Source organism: Capra hircus, chromosome 25 (genome assembly GCF_001704415.2).
Source record: "Capra hircus breed San Clemente chromosome 25, ASM170441v1, whole genome shotgun sequence".
NCBI classification, from domain to species: Eukaryota; Metazoa; Chordata; class Mammalia; order Artiodactyla; family Bovidae; genus Capra; species Capra hircus.
In genome coordinates this window covers 25,520,165-25,543,225 of record NC_030832.1, presented here as the reverse complement: position 1 = coordinate 25,543,225, position 23,061 = coordinate 25,520,165, and the positions used below count along the sequence as shown (strand labels likewise).

The following is a 23,061-nucleotide window of genomic DNA, read 5'->3' as shown; positions in this document are numbered from 1 at the left end:
AACCACCAAGTTATAATACTAAAGCATGTAGATACTTCTTTTCCTTTTTTCTTCTTTTTCTGGTAGTTTTACTCATATATGGCATTCTGTACCACTGTTAACAGAACAGTGTGCTGTTTTCTATAAATTTTTGTTGTGTTTATAATCGTAATTTGTAAATGAGTTATGATAATCCTGTGAGGGGTTGGTTTGAGAATTCACCTATCCATCGCTGATCTTTTAAATTGTGTCCCATTTGTTAACAATTCATTACAGATAGTTTTGAAATGTGTGTACTCATGACTGTAGCTTTATCACTTTTAGGTAATTTGGTTAGAATAACTGGGATTATAGGGTTCAAAGGTTAGGGATATTTTGCGGTTTTAGGAAATTATGTAATTTTTCTAAATTATTCTGCATACCACTGGCTCTTTGGTGTGCTGTTGGACTGTAGTCTTACTAGCTTCTGGTCCTGTTTTCGAAGCATCTTCGCTTTTGCTAGATAACTTGAAAGGGATAGAATGGTACTTAAACCATGGGTTTGATTGGCCTGTTGAAGTGAAGGAAGTAGGCAAGCCTGGTGTGATTGATGGACTGCAGAATGGGAGGTTAAGAGAGATCTCCACTTGACTAGAGTAAGAAGAGTCAGATGAACGATCCCCAGTTGTTTGGATGATATGCCAAGGAGTTTGCCATGTGCTTTAAATGCTGACAGGGAGCCACTGTAGATTCAGGAGCTGAGAAGTGACTGAGTTCGTGGCTGAGAGCTAGAAAATTAGAGACGACGGTCTTGGCTTGAGGGCAGCAGCTGTGGATGTGGCAGGGAAGAGGAAACCTTGTCACTGGGCATTATTATAGGAAAACTTCTTTGAGACAGAGTCTAGTTGTGGCTTCCCTGATGTCTCAGGCGGTAAAGCGTCTGCCCGCAATGCGGGAGACCTAGGTTTGATTCCTGGGTCAGGAAGATCCCCTGGAGAAGGAAATGGCAATCCACTCCAGCACTCTTGCCTGGAAAATCCCATGGACGGAGGAGCCTGATAGGCTACAGTCCATGGGGTCGCAAAGAGTCGGACATGACTGAGTGACTTCACTTTCTAGTTGATGTAGTTTGGCATCAAGCCCCGTATTCAGCTCATGGTTGCCTCATCAAATTCTTCTAATACCAGTCTCACAGGAGATGTTGTGAGCTGACATGTCTTCTTCCCTCCCCAGGTCCAAGATAAGTTGCTGCTATCTGCGTGCCACTTACTGGTCTCACTGGCTACCACTGTGCGACCTGTCTTTCTGATCAGCATCCCTGCAGTGCAGAAAGTATTCAACAGGATCACTGATGCCTCTGCCCAGCGACTTGTCGATAAGGTGAGGCCTCAGGGCTCCCCTGGGGTCCCCAGAGCCATGTGGCTCAGGCTCAGAGAGGCTGAGGAAGAAGAATCTAACCTTTCATCTTATACTTAGAGCTTACAGGCCCTGCCAGCGTATGTGGATTTCTTACATGTATGACACTGATGCAGCCTCAGTGCTCTCTTGTTAAGACCTTCCTTCTCAACACAGTCAGTGTGCTGATTCAGACATAAAAAGTTCCTCCCGACAGGCCTGGTGATTATGGTGCTTTGAGAGCTGGCAGTTTGGCTGGTGCTGGGAGAGTCCTCTTTGTATTCTTTGTGGTTTAAACAGTCTGTTTTTATTGTTAAATGTTTGTTTTCTTAGGGTTGAGACACTCCAGACAAGTATATTCTCTTACAATCCTCTGGGAGGCTCAGGCTAGAAGTTTAAAGCAACGAAATGGGGGCAGGGTCATAGGGGCGTCAAAGCAGTTACTTAAAATGAATGTGACTGTGAATGTGTTGCTTCTGACTTGTCCCTAAGGGCACATTGAGTGTAAAAGACTCGACAGCAGTGTTCTGAGTAGCTTCTCGGTGGAGGGTATCAGGAGCCAGTGGCCGAGGGACAGGTTAGACTCAATATCAGTGATTTCTCCGCCTCTTAACGCTTCAAGCAACGGATTAGAGGGAAAGTGCCAGCAGTAAGAATGATGATAGAGGCTGGCCTTCAGATGTGCTTGGCCCAGATTTGGTGTTGTTTCTTCAGTTTTTCTCTCCTTCCTGGATTGTTCAAGTTGGACCCAAGTCCCAGGCCCAGGTTTTAAGAAAGGAGCCCAAGGCCTGAGCTCAGTGTGTGCGGTCGGTGTCAAAGGTCATGTCAGGTGCAGCTGCTCTGCTGTCCACGTTGGTCGTAAACTTATGCTGGATGGATACCCTTGGGTCTGTTCCAGGCTCAGGTGTTGGTGTGCCGAGCCCTCTCGAACATCCTGCTGCTTCCGTGGCCAAACCTCCCAGAGAGTGAGCAGCAGTGGCCTGTGCGCTCCATGAACCATGCCAGCCTCATCTCTGCGCTGTCCCGGGATTATCGCAGTCTGAAGCCCACTGCTGTCACCCCACAGAGGAAGATGCCCCTGGATGACAGTAAGTGGCCCCAAGGCAGGGGCAGCCTGGGGAGATAGGTAGAGCTGGCATCATTCTTCCTTTGTAGCAGATGGGCTTTGCATCTGGGGCTCATGGGTGAATTCATCTGCCCACTGTCACCCAGCTGCTCAGCCACAGAGTTGACTTAGGTAGAACCGTGCTTACCTGTGGAATTCAGTGAACACATCACATGGACCTATTCCCTGAATGCAGGGTGCCCGTCTCTTATTTAAAATGTCAACAGTAAGAGATACATCCATTTGAAGACCCTATTTGATTTGAAGACCCTATTTGATGATGACTTCTGTGGGTAAAAACCCTTCAGTGATTATTGATCCATCTCAGGTACTTGTATAAACAGTCAAAGCAGGTGACTTCTCCACACTGGGAAATAGGAAACTATCTTTTGACTGTTTTTAACCTTTCTCAAAATATAAATGTTTTAGAGGCTTTGAAAGAGCTTTTTGTATCTTTAAAAGTGATTAAGCTTGGTATCTTCAAGTTTAGTTGTTTATATTAAATAAGGAGGAAAAAGAGAATTCAGTTGTTCAAGTAGAAGGCATCAGATTTCTCTGAACAATCTTCCTGAAATAACAAATATTACAGAAATAGTTTGAAAATTGTCTCTTTTCACAGTGAGAAAATAATAGAACATTACTGGATAATGTCAACAAAAATGCTTTGTGACGTATTAGTAATATATACTGAATGTTTTTTTTTAAAGTACATTACTTTTACAATTAAGAATATTAACACAAGCTCATTATACAAAAATACTAGAGTGGTATACAGATGGAAAAGGGAACTCTTAAATCTCATCATTTTTAGTATTTTGGAAAGTAACCCTGTTAACCATTTTGTCATTGTCAGCTTTGGTAATAGTCAATTATTTTACCAACAAAAGCAAGTTTATTCAGGAATAGCCAGAGGAATTGCAATTCTCAGGTTATGAGGACTGTGGCAGACCATAGGCAAATTCAAAGAGCTAGGAAGGGGCACTTTCTTTTTTAGGGCAAAGGGAGGGGTTGAGAGGGTCTGTAATAACCAGAGTCCATTGAAAGAAGCTGGGAGTCCAAAATTTGAAGGCTTCTCATTGGTTGGGCTGTTAACAGTTTCTGATTAGCTGGCTTGTCTTCAGGAAGAAGAGTAGTTTTCTTCTTCCTGCTGGGTGAAGTGGGTAACACCTGCCTGTTTGGAGTGATTGGCAATGCATGGAAGGGCATAATAGCTCCCCCTGCAGGCCTGTCTTGACTCTTGTTGTCAGTTCAGTCCAGTCGCTCAGTCGTGTCCGAGACTGCCACCCCATGGACTGCAGCACGCCAGGCCTCCCTGTCCGTCTCCAGCTCCCGGAGTTGACCCGAACTCATGTCCACTGAGTTGGTGATGCCATCCAACCATCTCATCCTCTGTTGTCCCCTTCTCCTCCTGCCCTCAATCTTTCCCAGCATCAGGGTCTTTTCAAACGAGTCAGCTCTTTGCATCAGGTGGCCAAAGTATTGGAGTTTCAGCTTTAACATCAGTCCTTCCAATGAACACTTAGGACTGATCTCTCTTAGGATGGACTGGTTGGATCTCCTTGCAGTCCTAGGGACTCTCAAGAGTCTTCTCCAACACCACAGTTCAACAGTATCAATTCTTCGGCACTCAGCTTTCTTTATAGTCCAGATCTCATGTGCACACATGACTACTGGAAAAACCATAGCCTTGACTAGACAGACCTTTGTCGGCAAAGAAATGTCTCTGCTTTTTAATATGCTTTCTAGGTTGATCATAACTTTCCTGCCAAGGAGCAAACGTCTTAATTTCATGGCTGCAGTCACCATCTGCAGTGATTTTGGATCCCCCCAAAATAAAGTCTGACACTGTTTCCACTGTTTCCCCGTCTATTTCCCATGAAGTGATGGGACCAGACGTCATGATCTTCGTTTTCTGAATGTTGAGCTTTAAGCCAACTTTTTCACTCTCCTCTTTCACTTTCATCAAGAGGATTTTTAGTTCCTCTTCGCTTTCTGCCATAAGGGTGGTGTCATCTGCATATCTGAGGTTATTGATATTTCTCCCAGCAATCTTGATTCCAGCTTGTGCTTCTTCCAGCCCAGCGTTTCTCATGATGTACCCTGCATATGAGCAGGGTGACAGTATGCAGCCTTGGCGATATCAGTAATTACATATATTTTCAGCCCCAGGAGACCGAGGCCTGATCAGGCAGTCGATTAGCGCGGCAGCAGCAGGTGCGCTCAGTGGGTCCTGTGTGGGCCATCAGGCTGGAGTCAGACTGGGAGGTGAAGGGGAGGGCTCGATCTGCATGTGTCCATTCCCACCTGTGCCCTTACGACCCTCACATCCTCACTAGTCTGTTCACCATCTTAAAGTCTCAAGTCCAGGACACCAAACCCGAGGGACATTCCATCTTCTCTGTGGAGATGTTTCATGTGGTAAGAGGCAGAATAGAGGCAGAACACTGAGCAGGCTGGCTGGCAGGCAGTTGGAGTCCTGACAGTGAAAAGGGAACAGAAGAGAAAGAAGATACAGAGAGATCCAGACAGAGATTGAGAACGCAGTCGAGAGAGGCTTCTGTGCGACTGTCCTTCAGAGAAAGACCTTCGCGGATTTCGTCCCCTTCTTGGTGTTCCCTCTTACTCTGCTTTTCTCCTCAGACAAGTCATAACCTGCCGCTCACTTTCGGTTTGCAGCCAAAGTGATCATCCACCAGACACTTAGTGTCTTAGAAGACATTGTGGAGAATATCTCTGGGGAATCCACCAAGTCCCGACAGATCTGCTATCAGTCGTTGCAGGAATCCGTTCAGGTCTCCCTGGCCCTCTTTCCAGCTTTCATCCATCAATCAGGTAGGAGCTGGCTGCGGGCCCCGCTGCTGGGTGGTACTGACAGGGCCCAGAGTCCTGCCTAGCTCTGTAGGGCAGGCTGAGTCGGTCGGCTGCGCAGACTAGAGGTGCGGGCTGAGGGCAGTGACGTCATGAGGTGCTGAGTCACTTGGGAACATAGCAGTGGATGGGGCATTATTCTAGGGCCGACATAGAACTTTTTCTGGGAGTTCTACTTATGTATTATGTGGCAAGGTGAGTTTTGCTGAGATGCTAACCCTCCCTGCACTCTGTTACCATCGCTCAGAGAAGCTGTCTCTCGGTTTCTGGGTATGCTGGCCTGGCTTTCCTGAGCAGTGACCGTGGTCCTGTCAGTCTTGTGAGAGAAATACCAGGGCTTCTCAGTCAGCACATCCTCGCTAATTGCCCCCAGGTGTATGTGGTTGAAGCCAGAACATACTCTACAGATGATTTTTGAGATCTGGAAGTGCAGCCACACTAAATGTAACCAATATTTTCAGCAGTTAGTCCATTTAATGGCCCAGGGCATGCAGTCAGAAGTACACCGTTATTCACTTTCAGCGGCTTGACGCTGGACCCAACTGCAGAGAGAAGTGGCTGAAGCCTCCAGGTGCTGACCCAGTTCAGTAGTTGCATCCGTGAGCACAAGATGGCCCAGCCACAGTGAGCGCTCTGCACAGCGCTGGATGCTGGGCAGTGAGGGTGGCTTCAAGGTGACCTTCGTTTCCTACCATGAGCCACTGGGTGGAGTTGTCCATATTAGGGCTGTTTTCTCAGCATGTCCTTAATCATTTCCCACTTTCCGTCACTGGCTGTGATGGTCCTGGCTGAATTTTTTCCAGCAGGAAGCCTTAGAGCTGGAGAGGATAGTACAGATGGCAGGAGGCAGTGCGTCCAGCCCGGGGCTGCTCTTCACGCGGGTGTACGTGCCTCTGATCACCCGCTTTGTCCCTTTATTTAGATGTGACTGATGAGATGCTGAGCTTCTTCCTCACTCTGTTTCGAGGCCTTAGAGTCCAGATGGGCGTGCCTTTCACTGAGCAGATCATACAGACTTTCCTCAATATGTTTACCAGGTAACCGCTGACCTGCTCGCTATCCGTGGTTTTCCGGCTCCACGTGAGAAGTGGTGGGACCTGGCTGCTAAGCATGGGCCTTTTTGCTCCCTTTCTTTTGCCACGTGCTGCTCCCAGAGAACTGTTTCCTTGGCTATGGTGTGCTTTCTCTTGTCTTCAGAGAACAGTTGGCTGAGAGTATCCTCCATGAAGGCAGTACTGGCTGCCGGGTGGTCGAGAAGTTCCTGAAGATCCTGCAGGTAGTGGTCCAGGAGCCCGGCCAGGTGTTCAAGCCCTTCCTCCCCAGCATCATCGCCCTGTGCATGGAGCAGGTGTATCCCATCATTGCCGAGGTACGAGGGGCTGGGTGGTCTCCCATGCTGCCTGTGACTGGGGAGGGAATGAGATATTGAGGAAGAGTTGTTGTGTTTTAAACTGAATTTGTTAGTTATTTTATTTTTCTCATAAGATAATATTTCTGAGAATGCTACTGGCTTGGTACACTGGCTGAGTTAATTAGAACTAATCTAGTGTAAGCATAGCAGGTTCATTGTCACGAGGTTGCTTGGTTGGTAAGATCAGCCTCCCATGGGAGACAGTTTATAACTTTAGGTGAGTATGTGGTTTTCTCCAGCAGATATAACAGACGTTATAATAACAAGATTTTATAATACTTTCCTATTAAGAACTTTCATAATCTCAAGCATACAAAACAAGTTCCTAGAACCATTCAAGGTTTTCGTCATTAGAAAGATCCTTGTCCTCCTTAGAAAACAGCCACTCAGCATGACCAAATTCAGAATCAGTATATTTTTACTGAAGTTTTCTATGATAGTTTCGTAAACAAGGGCTGTCATTTCTAACTGCCCAAGCTAAGGCGTAAGTCACTCCAGTTGCTCTGTGTCATTAAACACATCTTGGCCCTCTGAGTGTTCTGTCATGGAAGCTGGTGCCCACTGGTCTTGATTTCAGTCGAGGCTGGATTAAATAGATCTGGGCCTTATAATGCTGACTTCTGCCAAGACACGTGGAATAATGTGACCTGTCATGATCTTCCACGACTTGGAGATTTTTGGATAAATTAGAAAATTATTGCTGAGCCTGCCTCCCTTTCCTCCTCCTCCTGCCGGTGAAAGAGGAGACAGACTCGGAGAGCAGTTAGCACCAGAAGCTGCCTCCACCGTGAGTTGCCACTTCTACCTAGAGGCCCTCTCATGCTGCTTTCAGTGGTTTCCAAGTACTTTTTAAACTCCTTTTCTATAGAGGGCAGAACCTCTGTTAAGCCTTTTCATCTGTGTCTATCCTCAGAGGTTGCATAAGACCAATAGGTTAGCCGGGACACTTTTTTAATTCTGGCAAAGGAACATGACAGATCAGATCAGCTGCTTTCTAAACAGGAAATCCATAGTCCTAATTGTTTTTCCACTTAGGAACCTTTTTTCCGAGCTTGAAAAGCTGTGAGTGCTTCCATCAGAAAAAGGGCCCCTTGGCACTGACCCAGGCATTGTGTGTCTCAGCTCTGGCCCCGTCTTGGCCTAAGTGCTGCTTGTTTGAACTGCAGTCCTGTTGGGGGGCTAAACAGGATGAGAGCGAACTCCTTGTTTGAACTGCTGAGAGCCACGCGGAAGGGGGCATACTGCTGACTGTCAGCAGGGATCTCTCAGACCTGTTGCCTGCGCTGGGACCAGGCTGTGGGTGGCTCCTGAGCCTCAGGAAGGGAAGGTGCGAGGGTCTGTGTGTGTCTCCACAGCGCCCCTCCCCTGATGTGAAGGCAGAGCTGTTTGAGCTTCTTTTCCGGACGCTTCATCACAACTGGAGGTACTTCTTCAAGTCCACCGTCCTGGCCAGTGTGCAGAGGGGCATGGCTGAGGAGCAGATGGAGAACCAACCACAATTCAGTGCCATCATGCAGGTAACCTGGAGAGCTGGTGAGGCTGAGTGGAATCCACGAACAGGCAGGCCCCATTCCGGACGCCAGTGCATCTATTGGCTGGCTGACCGTCGCGTTGCTTCTCCGGCTCACGGTCCCACTTCCTCTAACGTGGCTGCTTCAGCGGGTGCCACAGAGTGGTGCTTTGAAGCCTCGCAGTTTTGGATCTGAAGCTCAACTCTCGCTCTATGCTTGTGATGTTAGTTAATTTCCTGGAGCCTCAGTCTCTCCATGAAGTAGGGGTAACACTGCCTGATTCACGGCTTTGTTGTGGGTTACATGAGAGCATACATCGTGTTCCTGGCCCTGGGAGTGCTGGGTCCACATGAGCTCCCCATGCCTTGCAGTGGAGTTAGCCCGCGTGTGGGCAGCCCCCTGCGTCGGGTACCCCTGGGCCTCCTCATCCGCAGCACTGTGGCCGTTGATCTGCATTTTTCAAAGATAGTTCTGGCTTGTGCGACGGTGGGAGAAGCCCTGCCCTGGGAGTCAGTCTCCCTTTCCGATCAAGTGTGATGCTTGTGAGCCCTGGGGGCCGAGCACACAGAGGGTGGCCAGCTGCTCCCTGACTGCTTTTAGGCACGCTCCTTGTTCTGCACTCAGCTGTACAACTTTTTTATTTTAAGTCTCGGTCAAAGTAGAGGGTTATTTTTATTTTCTGATTTTTCAGTGCTAGTTTTTCCTCATAGAGAATCCAGAGGGGTTTCTACTGTTCTTCACTTTAGCTCCGCCCCAACACACACGCATGAGACACACTCCTGGTGTGGAAGCGCAGTTGTCGCACCCCTGGTCTCGCCAGTTATTTTGCTGTTCTTCCATCTCCGACACCACATGGCTGGCCTGGGTTTGGAGTATTCAGGTGCCTTCTCCCCTCCCCTCCTACCTCCTTCTTCAACTCTGTCCTTGCTTTTAAGGTGCTTTTGGTAGACAGACGGCCAGTCCTCCACTCAGGACTGGTGAAAGCCACTTTGGAAAACAGCTTCACGGTTTGGCAGTTTCTTACAAAGTTAAACATGTAGTTACTCCATGATCTGGCAATCTCGCCTCTAAATTTTTTACCTAAGGTAAATGAAGACATGTTATTCCCACAGACTGTACAGAGATGTTATAGCAGCTTTTTTCCTAATTGCCAAAAGCTGGAAACAATCCAAATATCCATCAGGCGGTGACTAGATAGCCTGTTGACACCTGCCCCTCCACAGTGAAAAGGCACGTTCTCACCGATGCAGCAATGCTGTGGCCTCCCGGTACATTGCACCCAGTACAAAGGAACCAGCTCCAAAGGGTTGCTTTGGAAACACTGCTGATTCCATCCCATCATATGACACGTGTTTTGGAAAAAGCAAATCCCGAGGAACAGAGAGTGAGCAGTGGTTGCCTAGGGTAGGAGGAGAGGAAGGCCATGAAATTAAAAGACACTTGCTCCTTGGAAGGAAAGCTGTGACAAGTCTAGACAGTGCATTAAGAGACACTAAGAGACAGCCTCTGCTGACAAAAGCCGCACAGTCACAGCCATGGCTTTGCCAGAAGCCACGTATGGGTGTGAGAGGGAAACCATGAAGACAGCTGAAGGCCAAAGAATTCATGCTTTCGAACTGTGGTCATGGAGAATACTCTTGAGAGTCCCTTGGACTGCAAGGAGATCAAACCAGCCAATCCTAAAGGAGATCAGTCTTGAATATTCATTATAAGGACTGATGCTGCCACGTGACATGAAGAGTCGACACATTGGAAAAGACCTTGTTGCTGGGAAAGATGGAAGGCGGGAGGAGAAGGGGGCAGCAGAGGAAAAGATGGTTAGATGGCATCGCTGACTCAGCAGACCTGAATTTGCGCACACTCTGAGAGGTTGTGGACAGGGAAGCCTGGCATGCTGCAGTCCATGGGGTTGCAAAGAGTCGGACACGACTGAGGGGCTGAACAACAGCAGCAGCAGGGGGTGAGGACTGACCACAGCGGGGGCGTGAGGGGACTTTCTGAGGAGAGGAAATCTTTGTTATTGATGATGGTGGTGGTTAGATTCCTCTGTGTGTTGTTTAGAACCACATGATGGTGAACATCAAAGGGGTGAATTTTACTCTGTTACACTTCAATAAACATGATTACAAAATAAAACCATTGGATGTCGTGAAGGTTTCATCACGGCACAAGGATTATAAGACCCCCTTCTTGTAGTTTAGGAGCCCAGGGACAGAATGATGACGCTGTCAGCTGGCCTGTTGTGGGGCATGTCCTGCCCGCCGATGGGTTTGCGTTTCAGTGGCCTACCCTGCTCCTTCTCAGTCAGACTGCTTTTGTAATCTGTACGTGTTGTTCTCTTTGGCTGTGCTGGGTCTTCATTGCTGTGTGAGGGCTTTTCTCCAGCTCTCTCGTGGCGAGCGGGTACTGCTCTCTGGCTGAGGCACACAGGCTTCTTGCCACGGCTTTTCACTGCGGAGCGCAGGCTCTAGGGCGCGCGGGCTTCAGGAGTTGTGGTTCCCAGGCTCTAGAGCGCAGGCTCAATAGTTGTGGCCCGTGGGCTCAGTCACTCTGTGGCCTGTGATCAGGGATGGAACCTATGTCTCCTGCATTGGTAGGCGGATTCATTACCACTGAACCCCCCTCCTCAGTCACTTCCTGTTGGAGCAGGCCTCTTTGTACTTAGAGTGGGGAGGGTGAACGAGTAACGGAATTCCACAGCCCAGATCCTGCAAAGCAGTTTAAAGATGAGCTATTGCTTAACCCCAAGGCAGAGGCAGCTGGTTGTACAGGAGCTTCAAGGATTTGTGGTTTATGAGACCTGGGATGCCATGGAGAGGGTGGCTTATGGGTGCGTAGTTGGCATGAGCCAGGGGTTGGCAGCCTCTGGTGTGTTTGCCTTGGTATTTGCCTTGAGGTGTTAGCTTCTTCCTCCAAAGACAGACTCTGTGAAGGAGGTTAGAGGTTTATTACAAAAGGGTCAAGATGCAACCAAGTAAGTGAGGCCCAGTGGGGAGTTCTTGGGGGCCCAGACTACACAGGAGCATTCCAAAGATCTGACCAGATGGGCCAGGAGAGCGAGGCAGCAGGCGCCTTCACCCTGTGTTGACATGGGGAGCCGCCAGCGAGTATTGGGTCTCTGGGTGTAGGGAGGTGCCCTGGAAGGGCTGGATCTAAGGGTGTGTAAAGGTCGCTAATAAAACAGTGGTCTTACTTCCTAGGCTTTTGGACAGTCCTTTCTCCAGCCTGATATCCACCTATTTAAACAAAACCTCTTTTACTTGGAGACTCTCAACACCAAGCAGAAGCTGTACCACAAGGTGAGTGCCCTGCCAGCTCTCAGATAAAGGCTTCATTGTCAGTGGTGTCATGGGCCCAGGCCTAGCCCCCCGGTCAGTGGCTGCGGAGCCTGCCGGCCTGCCGCTCACCCCGCTCGTCCGTCTGTCTGTCTGCAGAAGATCTTCCGGAGCGCCATGCTCTTCCAGTTCGTGAACGTGCTGCTCCAGGTCCTGGTGTGCAGGTCCCACGACCTCCTGCAGGAGGACATCGGCATCGCCATCTACAACATGGCCTCCGTGGACTTCGACGGCTTCTTCACGGCCTTCCTCCCGGAGTTCCTCACCAGCTGTGACGGTGTGGATGCCAACCAGAAAAACGTGCTGGGGCGCAATTTCAAGATGGATCGGGTGAGGAGAGGGAGGCCCGGCTGAAGGGAGGAGGGCAGGCGTGGGCGCTCAGGCCCGGTGCCCGTTCCGAGAGGCGGAGCAGGCTGCCTCGGGCATGCTCCGCTGTAGCTCGTGCGGCTCCTGGGGGACTCGGTGCTGTGACCAGACTGAGGGGCATGCGCTGTCCCTCGGGGTGGCCTCTGTGGCGAGTATATTCTTTGTCTCTGCTGCTCAGCCCCCAATCCCTGTTCTGGCCCCAGCCATCCACCTGGTTTGTCTCAGCTTCTTTGCACCCCCGTCGAGCCCACTTCTGAGTAGGGCCCAGCTCTTGTTTCCTCTGGGTCGTGAGCTGACACAGCCTGGACTTGTGACAGACCGAGAAGATTGGTGCTTGGAAGGGAGCCCAGGGTTAGAGGTGGGGCCTTGGGCACTTCTCAGATGCTAGGCAGAGAGGGGCTGACCTGCTGCCGGGGCCTGGGAGGAGCCTCCTGGCGTTCACACTCTTCCCCACACTGTTCCCCCGGAGGCGGTCAGGTGGCTGTGCAGCCGCTCAGGTGGGAGCTGGGGTGGTGAGGTCTCTGGAGTGTGGGAAGCCATCCCTGCTGGTGTGTCTGGGTCCCATGGTGCCGGCCTCTTCTGCCCTGGGGCCTCCTTGCTGGGCCCTCACCGGCCCTCTTCCTTCCTGTTTACCCTGCCAAGTCTTCGCTGCTCGCCTGCCAGGAGGCTCTTCCAGGACCTTTATGTGTCCAATAATTTTTTGTCTTCCGCCTCCTCACCTTGGCGCAGTGACGCCTGCTCCTTGTGTGTGCTCTCGGTGTTGCTGACGTGACCCGTGTGCAACAGCCTGTCCACCTACCTCTTCAGGGGCACGTGTTGCTCTTGCTGGGGAAACTCCACATGCTCCTTGATTGTCTCTTCTGTGATACGTGGCAGGATCGTCTTTGTTAGACTCAGCTCCTGTTTTCCCTTGTCTTGGAGTCTTTCTCTCCCTGGGATTGATCTTGTTTTCTCCTGAGCTCCTTGAAGTTCACTTCAGCTAGTTGGGTCTTTCTGTCGTCCTTGTCCTGGAGGCCCTAATGTTCAGTGATTGGTTTCTAGTGGTGCCACTGTTAGGTCGACTTCTGGATTTAAACAGTGGCTTTCAAATCTCAGTATGCATCGAGCACCTGGGGTGCTTTTGCAGCAGTACTCCTGTGTTTCACTCAGGAAACTTGAACTTGGCATTCAGGAGCCATTGATTTTAAAAACATCCCTGGGTTTGTTTTCACGAGGATGAAATAAGTAGTCAGTGCCTTCATTCATTCATCCACCGTGTAGTTGAAGCTGGCTGCGTCTCAGGCCCTGTGCCAGGGTTTCCGGGAGCGCCACTCACCCTGCCTGCAAGCATCTTGCTGGGAAGACAGGCAACAGCGACCTCTGTGGACCTCGTTGAGCCAAGCACCTTATGTGCTTAGTTTAAAAAAAATTTTTATTTTATTTATTTTTGGCTGGGCTGGGTCTTTGTTGCTGCTCGGGATTCTCTCTAGTTTTAGAGAGTGGCGGCTGCTCTCTAGCTGTGGTGCGCAGGCTTCTCGCTGTGGTGGGTCCTCTCGTTCTGGAGCACTGACTGAGATGCACCGGCTTCAGGAATCGTGGCTCACTGGTTGGAGAGCACAGGCTCAGTAGTTGTGATGCACGGGCTTAGTTGCTCCACTGCATGTGGGATCTTCCCGGATCAGGGATTCTGCATTGACAGGTGGATTCTTTCCCACTGAGCCACTAGCTCAGTGGAGCTGGTGGAGCTCAGCTCCATTGACTTTAAGCCTTGAAACAGCCTTCTGTGAAGGGTAGGTCCTATTGCCAGCCCTGCTTCACAGAGGAGCCCAGGCTCAGAAAGGTCAGCAGTACAGAACTTGGGATTGGTAGATTCAAGAAGCAGGATCCAGAGCTAGGGGTTCTGGCTCCAGAACCTGTGCTCTGTCCACGGGCAGGGAGAGCCACGGGCCTCCGAGAGCTTGGAGCAGAGGCGCTGACCTCCCCGGTTGAGGCCAGGAAATAGATCGTATCTGAGTGGCCTTTTTGGAAGAGGCAGCCTTTGAGAGGAGGGAGGGTAGCCAGGTGGCCTTGCAGGTGTGGACAAGCACTGTAGGTGTTCCTGTGTGTGTGGACCTGCCATCCGGTGTTACTGATCCAATCCCCAAGTGAAGAAGACGACCTCTGGTGGTCCCATAGTGGTCCGTGGCTGACTTTGGGCTTCCCGTGGGAGGCTTTCTCTGTTTGCACTCTGTGGCCAGCAGGCTAGGTGTCGGGTGGCATGTAGGCCGCTTCCGGTGTGTGATGCTTGATTGGCAGGGCCTGCCTGGAGCCCTGGTTGGAGACGGTTCTACAGAGGGGCCTGGCTGGCCATGGGGAAGTGACTTCAGTCTGGACGCCCTCCCTTCCGGCCTGTGTCACCGGGCAGGTTCCCTAACCTCTCTGCTTCACTCTCTTCCCCCTTCCAGTGGCAGTGCTAACAGTCTGTGTCGCAGGCTGGCCGTGAGGATTGAATGAGTTCGTCTCCGAATTGCTTGGGGACAGGGCCTGGCATGTGGTGGGCACTAGGGCCGTGCCAGCTGTCGTTCTTTTCCTCCCGCCGTGCTTTTGCTCACGTGTGGGGCAAAGAATGAGGACAGTTTCGAGTCTGGTAGAGGGTCCGCAGAGCCCCGAACACCCCGTGGGAAGCAGTGGCTGAGAGGTGTGGGTGGTTTGGGTGTCGTGTGGGGCTGGGCTGCAGCTGTGCCCCTGCCTTCCAGGACCTGCCCTCGTTCACCCAGAATGTGCACAGGCTGGTCAACGACCTGCGCTACTACCGGCTCTGCAACGACAGCCTGCCCCCTGGCACCGTGAAGCTCTAGGTGTGGCCTGCTCACCGCCCGAGGGACCCCGACTCCTGCTGCTGCCCCTACACCACCTCCGCCTGCGGCCACCGGTGTCTCCTGACCAGCCTCGGCCGCTCCTCTGATGCTCACAAGTCCTCCGTGCTCCTGTCTTGCTGCCCGCCCAGCAGAACTGGCTCCGGGGCATCTCAGCACCAGCTGAAGGGCATGGGGTGTTTGGAGCAGGCGGGGGTCATGCGGCCAGGTACCAGGGCAGCGCCGGGACGCCCTGTAGGGTGGTCTGTGCCGATCATGCGTGTCAGTCACCAGGCAGTGACGCCAAGGACAGCTGCGACGGTGCCACCTTCCCACCATTCCACCCCCCTGGCCCAGCCCGCTCAGGAGAGGCATGACGCTGGGGCTGCATTGGCGCTTCCGTCAGGCCTCTCCTCCCTCCCCCTAAATTGCCTTGAAGTCTCTGCTTTTTGTCAGAGATTTGCAGACTCATGGGTTTTTTTTTTTTTTTTTGGTTGTTCTTGTTTTCTCATCATTCCATTGTGATACTAAGAAACTAAGAAGCTTAATGAAAAAATAAAATGCTTATGTTGTTGTTATATAAATGTTGGTTAGGGAGCTTCTTTTCCACTCAAAACTTTCTCAAGAGGAAAAAAAAAACACCACCACTTCCTCAGGGTCCAGCATCCAGGTGAAGGGTCAGGCCTGGCGGGGAGCAGGGCCATGAGGGATGGGCCCTGCATCAGTGCCCTGGGAGAGCCCTTCCCAGGACTGGCTTCCATTCTACCCTCTTCTCGACAACGTCTTGAACCACAAGAAAACTCGGGCTCTTTTTCTCATGTTCAGGAAGGGCGGGGGACTTGGTTCCACTGATGGTTCCCCAGTGGAGCGGGCTCTGGCGTCCGGGTGGTGCCCACCCTGTTGCTCATTGAGCCATATCCACTCCTCTTCCTCCCAGGGAGTGGGCCCCTTGGGGTCCCAGGGTCTCAGCCGAGAGTGGCAGGGTGGCGGGGGTCTCCTGATGGCCTTTCTGAGAGTGGTGGCTGGAGAAGGGAAGGAGGGTGTAGCCATTCATGTGAGGGGCGAGGAGTGGGTGGGACTCGGGCTCACTGGTGTGTCAGGGAACAGACACATGGGCAGAGATGACACTTGTCCTGAGAGTTTCTGGGCTAATGGACCAGTGCAACTCCTGCTTCAGGTGTGATGGGGAGTGGATGACAGAACTGGGTTGCTTCTCATGAGGAATACCACGCCTGGCAGGAGGAGGTATGCTCACTTGAAAGTAAGGGTGGGTTAAGGGTCAGGGTCAGGGTTGTCGATAGAACTGGAGAGGAAGGGAGCTGGCTGATGGCTTCTCCTTCCAGGGCCTTTCTTGATCAGAATTGCTTTGGTGGGAGTGGGGCCCTGGGCCGGGTTTGAGCTGTGTGTGTGCACACAGTCCTCTGTTCCTAGTCAGTCACAGCCTCCCAGCTGCAGCTAGCCCCACTTCTGAGTTTATAAAGGAGGGAATTGAACTTCAGTCACTCTCCTACAGAAGGGAATTAGCATCCAATTATTCTCAGGCTATAAATACTACCTCACCTGTCTGCTTGGCAAGGCTGGGAGCAATGTCTATGCCGGCATTATGAAAGGGCTTTCTGAACGCCTGGAGATGGAGGGGATGGGTTTGGTCCCCTGTGAGCTCCACTCATGAAACACAAGGCAGGACCTGGGATGGTAGAAGAAAGGCCCTGAGCAGTGAGGTGGGTTGGGATGGAGGGTTTTTATTCCAACACTGACAGGCACTGCCCCTGCTGTGTGGATTGTAGTGAGCTCCCAGGCCTTGGAGGTGGACAGGAGGCTGGATGACCTGCAGGAAGGCAGCCTCCCCTTGGGGGAGGTGCGACAGCTCTGATCTGATGCCTCCTGACTGCAGTGTACCGCAAGGAAAGATCCTGCGTGTCACAACAAAGACCCACTGCCACCAAATAAATATTTTAGAAGTTATTTCTGTGAATTTTCTTTCCTATATGTGTGTAGAAATGAACAATTTTCTCATTCTTCCTTTCTTTTAAAAAATTGAAGTCCCATTGTTTTTATAGTCTCCCTTTTATTTACTTAACATCACCATTTTCTCATGTTATTAAGTGTTAATCGCTCAGTTGTGTCCAACTCTTTGCAACCCGAGGTACTGTAGCCCACCAGGCTCCTCTATCCATGGAATTCTCAAGGCAAGAATGGTGCAGTGGGTTGCTGTGCCCTCCTCCAGGGGGATCTTTCTGGCCCAGGGATTGAACCTGGGTCTCATTGCATTGCAGGCAGATTCTTTACCATCTGAGCCAGCAGGGAAGCCCCATTATTAAGTGTTACACTGAGTGTTGTTATGTATTATACTAAGTCATGATTTTAAATCTTGGACGGTATTGTAATTGGAAAGAACAAATCTGACTCCATGTTTGAGCTGTTTCTTTTGCTTTAACCTTTGTATCCTGTTCCTTTTGCTTGGAGTTAAGAATATTGCCTATTGCCTAAAATACACAGGATAGGCCGTTCGCAAGGCTCCAACCTTTAAGAGTATAACATTTTTCTATTCATATAGAGATAAAAAGTTGTAGAACAGAGAATGACATTTGTTTTGCTGGAGGTTTACAGGAACATCTTGACCTAACCTACGTGGGTGGAAGATAGCTGCATCAAGAAGTTTGCGACAACCAACAGCACCCCTCTGTCACCTGGCCTTTAAAAATGCTTTTCTGAAATCCTTCAGGGAGTTCAGGGTTTGGCGGGCATGAGCCTCCTGTCTCCTTGTGTGGCCCTGCAATAAACCTTTCTCTGCTCAAACTCCCGACATGTCGGTATTGTTTGGTCTCACTGTGCGTAGGGCACATGAACCTCAGTTCAGTAATTGTATTCTTTCATATGGTGATAACCATGATTTGCTTAGTTTTTTTTTTTAAATTTTATTACAAATGAAGCTACAGTGAACATCTTTGTACATAAATCTTGGTGCACTTGTGTGATTATTTCCATAGGTTCAGTCCTGCATGTGAAATTGCTGTGTCAAATATTTTTGAGGCTTACGATAGGTATCAGTGGGGCTTGATTTCTATTTCAGGAGAAGGCTGAAAGTTACAGATTTCAGAGCTGCAAAATGTCTGTGCTGTAAGACTCCAAGTCAGCCCCTGGCTTTGTGGATCTCAGGGCCTCTGAGCCCCCGGGGGCACCTGGCTGGTTAGTGGCAGCCTAAACAGGCCTCCTGCCCACTTCTGAGCCACGTTGTTGTCCCTGAGGGACACCTCTGCAAGGCGGCTGGGACCCGGGGGAGAAGAGGTTACAGTTCTAGTCCACTCCTTGGGCCTTGACAGGAACCATAACTGATGGTGGTTCATCAATTCAACAAACTTACCATCTGCCTTCTTAAGCCAGGTGCTAGGCTGCAACGAAAGGAAAGATTTGGAGACAAGTAAGACACGGCCTGTGTCTGCAAGGAACTCACAGACCATTGAGAAAGGCAAAGAGGTCATTGCAGAGTGTGTACTAGACTTCCCCGGTGGTACAGTGGGTAAGAATCCACCTGCCCGTGGAGAGGACACGGGTTCAGTCCCTGGTCCAGGAAGATTCCACTTGCTGCAGGGCAGGTAAGCCAGTGCACCGCCACTCCTGAGCCCGCAAGCTGCAGCTACTGAAGCCTGCTCCCCATGAGAAGAGCCAACAAGAGAAGCCACCGTGATGAGAAGCCTGAGCACCACAATGAAGTGTAGCCCCTGCTCACTGCTACTAGAGAAAGCCCACACAGCAACGAAGACCCCGCACAGCCGAAAAACAATCTAAGTATTCAGGACTGTTGGGGGTGATGGGGGTGAAGAGTCTAGGAAATGGACAGAGGGTTGTTGAACTAGGGGGTTGGGAGGCTTCGTTGCAGGTGTCACCTGAGCAGGCTGTCACCTGGGGCAAGGGGTGGAGGAAAGGTGAAGACCCAGGTCCAATAGCATCTTCAGGCTGTTGAGCCAGGCTGGAACTAGCTGGAGACGTTATGAAGACTGCCACGAAGCTTTGGTGGACAGATGGGTGGGGTGACTAAAATCTTCCTTCCAAACCAGGATGTGTTGAGCGAGAAGAGACATTATCAACAGCAATTCTGGGACTGCAGGTGTCAGCTGGGGCTCCTGTTCTCCTTGGTCCTGGAGCGGAAAGTGTTGGCCCTGGGAGGCTTGTTTCACTGTAGCAGATCTTCCCTAGTGGGTCACGTATAAAGAATCTGCCTGCAATGCAGTAGGTCTGGGTTTGATTCCTAGGTTGGGAAGATCCCCTGGAGAAGTGGATGGCAGCCCACTCCAGTATTCTTGGCTGGGGAATCCCCATGGACAGAGGAGCCTGGTGGACTCCACTCCATGGGGTTGCAATGAGTAGGACACAACTGAGTGACTAACACAAAGACAGACGACCCCTGATGTCCTTCCATTCAGCTTCAGGTGCAGCCTCCTGGCTCATTGGGAGGGGTCGACTCTGAGCTGGTCCCGAGCCCTGAGACAGAGGATGCGCAATAGTGTATTCCGCTGCTGCAGTCTGACTGGTTTGGGTTGTCTCCACACCAGCTCTGGGGGAAAGCAGGGCTCCTCCCTGACCCTCTGGACGAGCCGGCTGCCCTCCCCCAGGCCCTCCCCTCCTCAGGAGCTCTGCCCGCCCCTTGACACAGGCTTCCTCGCTGACCCCGCAGCGCCTGTGTCCCCCACCAGGGTCGGGTCCCGGAAGGCCAGGGCGCGTCTGTATCCCCAGTGCTGTGTGTAGGGCCTGGCCTGGGACAGGTGCCCCCAGAACACTTGAGTGCGCAAGGATCTTTCCAGATTTATCCAAATGGGTTTTTCCTCACAGGAGGAAGCTGGAGTCACACTGGGGTCTCTTCTGGCTGATTTCTCACATAATGAAGCTGTATCCTTGGTGTCTGCTCGGATCGCCTGGCCTTGCTTTCAGGCTCCTCAGGGAGAAGCGCTCGAGTGAACGGCTCTTCAGTGAAGGATTTCTTCAGTTCAAGGACTCCCTTTTCCGCTCTCCCCTGTCTGCATCATTTGGAGACATCTTTTAAGAGCCACTTTAATTAACTGGCTCAGGCCCTTGAGGGAGGTGGTAGAGTTCACCGCCGACCTGGGTTTTGTAGCCCCTTGGGTCTAAGCCAAGAACCTTGTGTGGTGGTGGTGGTGGTGGTGGAGGGCAAGGAGAGAAAGACTAATGGTTTAAACACCTCCAGTAGCTCCAGTGTTTAAAAATATATTTGATTTATTATATTTGTTACCTGCACCGGCACTTAGTTGCAGCTTGTGGGATCTAGTTCCCCGACCAGGGATTGAACCTAGGCCTGCATTGGGAGTGTGGAGTCTTAGCCACCGGACCACAGGGGAAGTCCCACGGCTCCAGTTTTCCTTCTCTTTATTGTACAAATAATGGATGTTCCTTTCTGATAAAAAGAAAATAAAAATCTCAAGGCATTATGATGACCCGTTCCCTGTGTGTCTGTATATCCACACATCTCTTTCAGGGTGAACCAGACAATGTGACATGCATGGCAGGGTCCGGGCCCCTTAGGCCCCTCTGCATGTACATGCCTTTTGGTGGGTCACAGGCCCCTTAGAGAACTCAGCTGTCTTTGGCTGTCTCTGCCAAGACATGACCGGGGCTGGTGAGAGAGAAGCGGCCCCTGGAACACTGTGAGAGGTAATCTGGGCCCTCATTTCTCTCGGACCCACATGAGTGTCTGGAGTTAGCATGAGGCCTGAAACAGGAGGCTCATCCAGAGGCACAGCTCCTTCCAGAGGACCCATCAGATGCTGTCTACTCTTGGAGCCCTCGAGGAAGGCTTACCTGCCATTTTTGCCGAGGTGGGGCCTGTGGTCCACAGGCTGCCATCAGCCTACGCCACCTCTCCCCACCAAGTGGATGACTCCTGAGCTGACGGGAATCGCTGCGACCTTGCTTCCAGCCTCTGAAGGGCACTGGAGTAGAAGTGATTCAGGCTCCGGAGAAGGACGTGCGCAGCATCTCCAACTTCCTTCCCCTGAGCCTGCCCGGGGAGGGGCTGGGAACTCCGAGGAAGCTGTGAAAAAGTGAAAGTGTTAGTCACTCAGTCATGTCCACTCTGCGACCCCATGGACTGTAGCCTGCCAGGCTCCTCTGTCCATGGGATTCTCCGGGTAAGCATACTGGAGTGGGTTGCCATTGCCTTCTCTGGGGGATCTTCCCGACCCAGGGATTGAGCCTCGATCTCCTGCGTTGCAGGTAGATTCTTTACCATCTGATTTGTGTTGTGCCATTTTCAAAAATGGTTCCCACCTGCCGCTGGAGACAGGCTGCCTTCCAGATCCTGTCCAGGGCTTGCCCTTTGCAGGCACCCACCTCACCCGCTTAGGATTCCTTTGCTCTTAGAGCACACGCTTACAGCGGAGAAGACTGAGACTCAGAGAGAGGAGGTGACTTGCCCACGTCACTGGCAAAGCTGGGGTCCCATTTTAGGGCTGTGTGCTCCCCTGCCTGCGTTCTTTCTGCTGTGCTAGTGCTCATGGAGGCGCCGGCTTCGGCTCAGCCGCGCTGCGGGCGTGGCACGCACAGGGGCCTGGAAGCTTCTGTGCTCCTGTCAGTCATTCCTAAGCCCATATTCCTTTTTTTCGGCCACACTGGCACGTGGGATCTTAGTTCCCCGACCAGGGATCGCACCTGTTCCCCTGCAGTGGAAGTGCGGAGTCCTAAACACTGGACCACCAGGAAATTCCTCCTAAGCTCATATTCCAATGAGCTGGACATTTGTCATTATTCCTCTTAAACCTGAAGGACATTGGGGCCCAGAGGGGTTATGTGGCTTGCCCAAGGTCACACAGGCTTCCCAGGTGGCCCAGTGGTAAAGAACCCGCCTGCCCATGCAGGAGACGCAGGAGACCTGGGTTCAATCCCTGGGTCAGGAAGATCCCCTGGAGGAGGAAATGGCAACGCACTCCAGGATTCTTGCCTGGAGAATCCCGTGGACAGAGGAGCCTGTGGGCCACAATCCATGGGGTCGCAAAAGAGTTGGACGGATTGAAGTGACTGAGCAGGCTTATAAGGTCACAGAGCTGGCATGCGGCAGGGCGGGAAACCAGGTCTCCAGGATTCCGAATATTGCTCCCTAGCAGAGGTGCTGCGGCTGCCATGCTCTATATACTGCTTCCTGACGGGCCCGGAGGAGGGGCTTTGTGGGTGGGGCTGCGGGGTTTCCAGAGCCTGAGCTGGTTGTGGGGAGAGCGGGAAGCTAAGAGCTCTGAGCCTGGGTCCCTGGGGGCTCAGGTTCACCGTGTCTGCCGGGCCCCATCCCTCTCTCTCTTACTTTCAGAGCCTGTGCGTGTGAGGAACAGACCTGCTTCCTGACGCACAGCAGGCTTCATTCCTAAGTTGGTTCTGCTTTCCCTGGTGGCTTTGAGAGTAGTTGGCAGAGTCCAGTTTGTGTAGGTGGCCCAGGTGGAGTATACTTCTGGGAGGCCCATCCCTGAGCACAAGGCTCCTTGGGGTTTCTCTGTGTGCAGGGGTGCGGAGTCAAGCCACAGCTGTGTAGGTTTCCCTTAATAGGATGGTGCGTGTCACTTACGCTCAGTCTTACTGAACATGTCACTCACCGGTTCAGTCTGCCAGGCTGTCACCAGGCATTTACTGCGGGACTACACTGTGGCCATTGCTGGGTCGAGGACCCATGCATGGAAAACCATGGGTCCTGCCCTCAACAAAGTGGACTGTGTCCTTTTTAAAAAAAACTTTTGATTTTGTGTTGGCATGTGCGCTCAGCTGTGTGTGGCTCTTTGCGACCCTAGGGACTGTAGCCCACCCGGCTCCTCTGTCCATGGGATTTTCCAGGCAAGACTGCTAGAGTGGGTTGCCATTTCCTCCTCCAGGGGATCTTCCTGACCCAGGGATTGAACCCTAGTCTCCTGTGTCTCCTCCATTGCAAGCAGATTCTTCACTGCTGAGCCATCAGGGAAGCCCTATTTTATATTGGAGTATAGCCAATTAACAGTGTTGTGATAGCTTCAGGTACGCAGCAGAGCAGCTGTGGCTGTACATGTATCCATTCCCCTCCAAACTTCCCTCCCATCCAGGCTGCTGCATAACAGTGAGCAGAGTTCCGTGTGCTATGCAGTAGGTCCTTGTCGGTTATGCATTTTAAATAGAGCAGTGTGTGCATGGCAGTCCCAAACTCTCTATCTCTTCCCCCATACTTCCCCTCTGGTAACCGTATGTCCAGTTCTTTAAGTCTGTGAGTCTGTTTCTGATTTGTAATAAGTTCTTTTGTATCGTTTCTTTTTAAGTTCCACATATAAGAGATATC

The 23,061-nt window shown here is 51.3% G+C and overlaps 1 protein-coding gene across 2 annotated transcripts in view; it reads left to right on the top strand.

Moving 5' to 3' along the window:
- XPO6 (exportin 6) overlaps positions 1 to 15,346 on the top strand; it is a 109,817-nt gene extending 94,471 nt beyond the window's left edge. For both annotated transcript variants that reach the window (XM_018040520.1, XM_018040519.1), the window contains exons 16-24: positions 1,192 to 1,338; positions 2,252 to 2,441; positions 5,135 to 5,290; positions 6,249 to 6,363; positions 6,524 to 6,695; positions 8,093 to 8,254; positions 11,449 to 11,547; positions 11,683 to 11,913; positions 14,664 to 15,346. In XM_018040520.1, coding sequence (XP_017896009.1) covers positions 1,192 to 1,338; positions 2,252 to 2,441; positions 5,135 to 5,290; positions 6,249 to 6,363; positions 6,524 to 6,695; positions 8,093 to 8,254; positions 11,449 to 11,547; positions 11,683 to 11,913; positions 14,664 to 14,765 — 1,374 coding nt within the window. In that variant the 3' untranslated portion in view covers positions 14,766 to 15,346. The remainder of the gene's footprint in view (positions 1 to 1,191; positions 1,339 to 2,251; positions 2,442 to 5,134; positions 5,291 to 6,248; positions 6,364 to 6,523; positions 6,696 to 8,092; positions 8,255 to 11,448; positions 11,548 to 11,682; positions 11,914 to 14,663) is intronic.